At 45.6% G+C, this 7818-nt stretch overlaps 1 protein-coding gene across 1 annotated transcript in view; it reads left to right on the forward strand.

Moving 5' to 3' along the window:
* Positions 1–1561: 1561 nt before the first annotated feature.
* tafa4b (TAFA chemokine like family member 4b) overlaps positions 1562–7818 on the forward strand; it is a 37688-nt gene continuing 31431 nt past the window's right edge. The window contains exons 1-2 of the mRNA XM_042295479.1: positions 1562–1816; positions 1930–2045. Coding sequence (XP_042151413.1) covers positions 1931–2045 — 115 coding nt within the window. The 5' untranslated portion in view covers positions 1562–1816; position 1930. The remainder of the gene's footprint in view (positions 1817–1929; positions 2046–7818) is intronic.

Consider the following 7818-nt stretch of genomic DNA (forward strand, 5'->3'; position numbering starts at 1 on the left):
AGAAGAATAAAAAATACCCATGTTTATACTAAAAATATATATATTTTGGTTTACTTTCCACAACATGTATTCCCTATACATAGGATGCTTACATAAACTCTGTAGAGCACATACTGTCCCTGATTCCAACACAGTCAGACTCAGAGCCACAGCTGTACAATAATCCTGTCATTCCCGGGTGACTGATCTCTCCACCTCTCATTTGCTCTCTCACCTCCCCTCCCCCCATGTTTAACCTCACTCTTTCCCTGTCCTTCGTCTGTGTACTCTTATTCTCTCCTCCTCCCTTCCCCTCTCTCTTCTCCTGGCTTTCTTTCTACCTGTATCTTTACTCCTACCCTCTCATCTGTTTTTTTCCCATCCCTGCTTACCTAAAATCTGTCCTCTCTCTGTCTCTCTCTCTCCCCTTCCTTTTCTCTCTCTCTCCTCCCCCCCACCTCTATCCAGATTTTCTCTCCTTATCTCAGATTTTCTCCCACTTGTCTGTCCCTCCCCCTGTCTCACACTCTGCCACATCTTCTCTCTCTTTGGTGACCTGTGTTATCAGTGGTTTGTCTCTGGTCTTATCTCTAATTACTTGCACTAGCAGAAGAGTGTTTATTGTCTGCTTTTATTCTACCTCAGAGAAGGTCTCAATTTACACCACCAGGGGGCAGAAGCATCACACTCAACAACTCACAGGAGAGGAGGTCATTTCAGGGACTGAATACTCCGCTACCTAACATGTACAATATTCCCAGGTGAATAAAACCATACTAATGAATTGAAATAATCCAGTAAAACATGAGAGAAAAGTTGATAGTTCATCTGTTGTAAGGGTACTTAGGTTTAAGAACAGACTGCCAACACTGGGCCTGCTGGCTCTGTAAGAGGTCCGTATCACAGATATTGACACACTCGTTCACTGGGGTGCAGAAACACTGGGGTGTGTGTATATGTGTGTGTGTACAGGTACAGACATGTCGGAGTCTCCTGCAGTCTCCAGTGCCATCTGAATGTACCCAACAAACAGTGTTTGTGTGTGTATGTGTGTGTGTGTGTTTTGGCTTGTTTGAACTGAATGTTTGTGTATGAGATTATCTGTGCTTTAGTGTGTTTCTCATCTATGATACTCTCTCTCTCTGTGTGTGTGTGTGTGTGTGTGTGTGTGTGTGTGTGTGTGTTTTTGGCTTGTTTGAACTAAATGTTTGTGTATGGGATTATCTGTGCTTTAGTGTGTTTCTCATCTATGATACTCTCTCTCTCTCTGTGTGTGTGTGTGTGTGTGTGTGTGTTTTTGGCTTGTTTGAACTAAATGTTTGTGTATGGGATTATCTGTGCTTTGTGTGTTTCTTATGTTTACTCTCTGTGTGAGTGTGTGTGTGTATATGTTCATGTTTGGTGTGTTTCTCTCTGTGTGAGTTCTTTGAGTTCTGCCTGCCTCTCTGCTGGACTCCTCTCTCTGAAGCTGTGTGTGATGTAGAGGGGATCACGTAGAGCCTGGGGGTAGGTGAGCCCACTGTAAACAATGAATCTGTGACAGAACCCTGGCCCTCACATCTCCTCTCCATCACCACGGGGCCCCCCATACAGCCCGCTACAGCAGGAAGGGACAGGGCCCGGAGCATGGGAGGGGGGCTGGTGCTGGGACACACATAGGAGCCACTAGGGGACTCTCTCTCTGACTGCCCCATCTGTACTCCCAGGGGCCGGTGCTGTATGAGAGGAGAAAGAGGAAGAGGTGGAGAACGTGTTTGCCATGACAGTGACCCTTATCCCATAGAGCATCCTACTCAGAGCAAGACTGACCAGAAAGGAGGACAGCGAGGACAGGAAGGTAAGACTGGTTCTATTTCATTGTCCTCTTCTTTTTGAAGTCCCCACTCCTCTCTTTCCTTTAAAACAGAGGAAAAACTGATTTGTTTGACCCCCCCCCCCCTTCTATCTCAGGATGAAGTTGTGGGGGAGCTCAGTGTGGCCTTTGCAAGTGGCCCTCCTTTTCGCCGTGGTGATGTTCTGCGGTTGCCCGGTGTCCGCTGGCAGTCGTAACCACCGGGGACAGACAGGTACAGTAGGACCTGCTCTCCACCTAACCCCACATGAGGTTCATTTGTTTTTCATTGAGGCCACATGTGTGCCTGGAGTCTGTCATTAAGCATACCTCCTCATTGACACTTCATTTGTCCCCATGACAGCACAATAGGATCTAGAAGGACCTGTTTCAGGGGCATGAAGGCAAGCACCATGTCATTGGATAACATAGCCCGCAGCATATAACATTTTCAGTCATCTGCCAACTGTCACAAAATGTGTGAGATCCATTCGGGGTAGATAGACTGGTTAGTAGGCTATTATTTCTACACCATTTCCCTGTGCTTGACTCATAGACGGTTTAGTGCTACTGTAGGACATATAGACTAATGTAAGAGCTGCTTGTCTTAGTAGGAGAGTGTGAGAACTGTCTCAGTAATAAGCATAATAATATAGATAACTTCTCCTCCCACAACTGACCCCACCCTCCCTGTTTCCATTATCACTCCCCTCAGAGGAAGACCCTGTCCAGGGCTAAAACACGTTTGCCACCCAACACTAATTGACACCCACAAGCTAATGCGTTGTGATTTGCATAATTCATTACCATGGTTCCCCTCGTGGCCAAAAAAGTGACGAAGACAAGCCCATAAATATTTCAGGAAGCCAAAGGGACAGTAGTGCTGAGTCAAACCTCTCCAGGCATGCCCTCCACCTCCACTTCCCCCAGAGTCTCTGTTTCTCATTTAATTATGACTATTTCCTTAATTATCCTTCACCATTTTTTCTCTCTTCCTCAAGTTTTTGCCTGGAGTGCAAGGTGACCTTTAGCTGGCACAGAAATGCCACCAGCATCCAGTGTTGGTGACTGATGGTATTAGTTTCTTTATGACAGAGGGAGCGGAGGCAGGCGCTGGTGAGGTGGTGTTTTCGGCGGTGGGGTGTGCACAGCACTAATTGCAGTCCCAGTCTTTTGTGAAGGTCAGCTGGGGTCTCCTCTGCCCTCTGATTTCACACGCTGCTTTCCTTCCCCAACAACAGCAGCCAGACAACTCAGTTCCTCCACTGCTGCGATTCATTAGAGCTTTTCTATTAATTGGGAGAAGTTTAGGACTTGTTTGCTGGAATGCTGTGTTATACAGAAAGGACTTATAAAATAGAAAATAATTGATCTGGTGTTACGATCCACACATTAGTTTTCCTCGGTTTTTCAGTTAGTGTTACTGTTCTGTTATTTATAGTTTTGCTGTGCCGTTTGTTCTGGTTCAATGTCCTGCTGTATCACTGGTGGCCACATGGTGGCTCTGGAGGTTAAAGGAAATAGCCTACCTCACGGAAGCACCTTTGTTTTCTCTCTCTCTCAGGCTCATTTACTCAATGTCATCAACAATGGCACTCTGTCGTTTTGACAGTGCTCACCAGGAAACAGTTACACTAATAGGAACGGAGAGACTGAATCTATGACCATGGAGGGAAGATTTGACTGATGTTTTTCAGGGAGAATAGATAGGAAACATATAACAGCAGCTTTTTTCTTGTTTCCTGTCAGTTTGCAGGGCCATGAAAGACAGTCGACTCCGAGTCCACGTCTTTGTTTTGTCACAGTAATGGTCTCTCTCTCCCAATAACAGTATCTGCTTGTGTGCTTGTGTGGTACGTGGGCCTTCTGTTTGTTCAATGCACTGACCATGTAGATGTGGAATCTTAATTTAAGCCAGTTTTCTACAGCAGGAAAAGAATCCTGCAGCAACAGGAAATGTGAATTATTATGTGGATTATAGTTCATTAACTTTTTTGTAGTGGTTGATGCATTTTCCGTAAGGGAAAATCAAATCTGAAATTTAAAATTGGAAATTAAAAAGCCAGAAGCCTTTTTAACTTCAAATAATCTACATGTTTTAAATGTCCTGCAACAGCGTGATCAAATTAAGATCCTACATCTGTACGCAGTGCACACGCACACACACGCGCACACACTTTTAGTCCTCTATATACCATCAAACAAACTCTTGTACTGCACACAGACAGATCACAGATAGGTGGCTGCAGGGTGCAGGTCTCTCATGCCGAAAACCAATTTGTGTTGTGTTAGCTGTTTTTGGGCCCTAGCCCTGCCAAAGTAGCTTTTGATCAAGAACAAGTTAGACCGGAAGTTAGGGAACACAGAGAAGCCAACACATCCACCCACCTGCCGGTGCTGCTTAATGATTTCTCTGGGCATTCACCTTTTTAAAAGAGAGAAAACGGTTGACTTTGTCATCTTCACTTTAAACAGGACATGTATGGCAGCTATACTGTCCCCTGACATCATTATGCACCTCACTCTGGGCAGAGAGAGAGGATGTTATTGCTGAGTGGGTGAGAGTGTCACTCCCCTTTTCTCTGGGAGCCTGAGTTTTAGCCTCACCTTATCAAAGTCAATGAGCCCACAACTAGACATATACACCTCACTGCAAAGTCACCCTCAGCAGACCAGAACCTCGCTCCAATACGGGAGTGTCTGCTGAGTGAAGATGCACCACAATCACCCTAAACATGGTTATATCCCTCTTATAAGGGACTAATATTTTCATATCTCTTGGGTAATTACCATAGTAAAAGATCATGTCTGAGCTCAGGGAGCTGAGAGCTGATACTGTATCAAACTCTTTGGCTTTGTTCAACATGTATGTTATTGTAACACATTGAAATGTGTCCAAGTAGCTGCTCCAGTTGTGATACAAGGGCTTCAGACGAGCTACACTTGACAGTGTGAGTGGGGTTCGAATTAGAAGTGCTTCCTCTGTGTGTGAGAGAGTGTGTGTTTTCCTCCTTGACAAACACTGCTTTGCGGTCACAGTGGGTGGGTTTTATTGGGGATAGATTTGCGTATAAATGAGGTTCCTGCACAGGACCACTCAGCCGTACAAACAACCTGTTAGATTAGCATAAATCTGTGGACGGGGCCTGATTTGGGCCTGTTAAACACAGATAATGTCAGCCTGATTGATGGGCTGTGTCGGATAGGAGCGTTCACAGCCGAGGAGAGGGGAGAGGAGAGGAGGAGGGTGGGATTGCAGGATATGATGGTGGGGTGTGGTGTGAGGTGGGGGAAAGGAGAGAGGTGGGGTGGAGATCGGAGGAGAAGGGAGGAGAGAGGAGAGGAGGAGGGGGTGGGAGTGCAGAATACAAAGGTGGGGTGTGGTGGGAGGTGGGGGAGAGGAGATGGAAGAGAGAGGGGTTGAAAGTGGAGAGAAGAAGGGTGCAGGGATAGGAGGGAATTAATCAGTAGAAGGTGGAAAACAAGGGAGATGGTGAAGAGAGAGGGGTTAGAGGTGTGGAAGAGGAGGATGTGGATGGTGACAGGGGGAATGGGGGAGATAATATTAGTATTTACTCTAAAAGGGTTGCTTTATGTGGAAGACAACGTAAAAATGTGTGAGGCCGTGGAGACATTTTGTGAGTTTATTCCATTTCACCAGAGGAAATATATTCAGACTTATTCTGTTTACTGAAAACATAGAGACATTTTCTAAATCATTCTGATTTCATTCATTCAGGGCCTCATCAGCTCCATTGTTTAATTAGTTTAGGTGTAGCTCATGTTGCTGTTGTTGTGCTGCTGGGGCAGTCTGTGTCTGTCGTCAACATTGACTGAGCTCCCTCAGACAGAGACAGGACATGTCTGGCCTTTCGCAGCAGACATGCTAGTCAGTTATTGACAGGGGAAAGACAGAAATGGCACAATTCTGTCTGTCAGAATACATCAGTCGGCTGGCTGCTCCATCAGTTCAAAGGAGCACTGCTTAGTTTGCCACCCAGCAAACACTTGTCTGGTTGTCACAGGAATGTAAATGCATTTTTATTTCAGCCTGAGCTGAGGTTTATTACATTAAGACTGCCATTATACCACTTTGCGATCCTGAACAAGACGGTTTAAGAAGATCACTGAGACACTGGGGTGGCAGGGTAGCTTAGTGGTTAGAGCGTTGGACTAGTAACTGAAAGGTTGCAAGTTCATATCCCCTAGCTGACAAGGGACAAATCTGTGGTTCTGCCCCTGAACAGGCAGTTAACCCACTGTTCCCAGGCCGTCATTGACAATAATAATTTGTTCTTAACTGACTTGCCTAGTTAAATAAAGGTAAAATAAATTAGATCCACTCTCAGATACTGTTTGTATTTCTCTGACTCAAGCCAATGCCCCAGAATCATCTTTACAGATCAGGGACAGTCAAGACAAGACATTGCTTCATGGTTACAGCAGTGATTCATACAAAGATATGAATACGTTATGGAATGCTGCAAATCAAATCATATTTTATTTGTCACATGCTTCTTAAACAACAGGTGTAGACTAACAGTGAAATGTGGTTACGGGCCCTTCCCAACAATGTAGAGGGAAAAATGTTAACACAAGGAATAAATACAATGGCTATATACACGGGGTAGCAGTACCAGTACCGAGTGGATGTGCATTCGTACGAGGTAATTGATTTAGATATGTACATACACGTAGGGATAAAGTGACCAGGCAACAGCATAGATGATAAACAGTAGCAGCAATGTATGTGATGAGTCAAAAGAGTTTGTGCAAAAATGGTCAATGCAGATAATTAAATACTTAACTAAATAGCTACACAGACTAACTATTTAGCAGGATTATGGCTTGGGGTACCCTCTGTAGCACTTTGTGGTCGGATGTCAAGCAGTTGACATACCAAGCAGTGATGCAGCCAGTCAAGAAGCTGTCTATATTTCAGCTGTAGAACTTTTTGAGGATCTGAGGGCCCATGCCAAACCTTTTGAGCCTCCTGAGGGGGAAGAGGCATTGTTGTGCCTTCTTCACAACTGTGTTGGTGTGTGTGGAACATGATAATTCCTTAGTGATTTGGAAACCGAGGAACTTGAAGCTCTCGACCCTCTCCATTACAGCCCCGTCGATGTGCATTTGGGCGTGCTCAGCACTCTATTTCCTGTAGTCGACGATCAGCTCCTTTACTGTATCTTACTGACGTTGAGGGAGAGGTTGTTGTCTTGGCCCCACACTGCCAGATCACTGACCTCCTCCCTATTGGCTGTCTCATCGTCGTTAGTGATCAGGCCAACCACCGTTGTGTCATCAGAAAACTTAATGATGGTGTTGGAGTCATGGTGGCCCCGCAGTCATGGATTAGGGAGTACAGGAGAGGACTAAGCACGCACCCCTGAGGGGCCCCCGTGTTGAGGGTCAGCGTGGTGGATGTGTTGTTGCCTACCTTCACCAACTGGGGGAGGCCCATCAGGAAGTACAGGATCCACTTGCAGAGGGAGGTGTTCAGTCCCAGGGTCCTGAGTTTATCGATGGGATTGGAGGGGACTATGGTGTTGAACACTGAGCTATAGTCAATGAACAGCATTCTCACATAGGTATTCCTTTTGTCCAGGTGGGAGAAGGCAGTGTGGAGTGAAATAAAGATTGCGCAATCCTTGGATCTGTTGGGGCGGTAAGCGAATTGGAGAAGGTGCAGGATGTCTGGGATTATGGTGTTGATGTGAGCCATGACCAGTTTTTCAATGCATTTCATGGCTACAGATATAAGTGCTACGAGGCGATAGTCATTTAGGTTACCTTGGCGTTCTTGGGCACAGGGACAGTGATAGTCTGCTTGAAACATATATGTATTACAGACTGGGTCAGGGAGAGGTTGGAAATGTCAGTGAAGACACTTGCCAGCTGTTTAGTGCATGCTCTGAGTACGCATCCTGGTAATCCATCTGGCGCCGTGGCCTTGAGAATGTTAACCTATTTTAAAGGTCTTATTCACGTCGCCTATGGAGAGAAAGATC

The sequence above is a fragment of the Oncorhynchus tshawytscha genome, linkage group LG02 (assembly GCF_018296145.1).
Source record: "Oncorhynchus tshawytscha isolate Ot180627B linkage group LG02, Otsh_v2.0, whole genome shotgun sequence".
Taxonomy (NCBI): domain Eukaryota; kingdom Metazoa; phylum Chordata; class Actinopteri; order Salmoniformes; family Salmonidae; genus Oncorhynchus; species Oncorhynchus tshawytscha.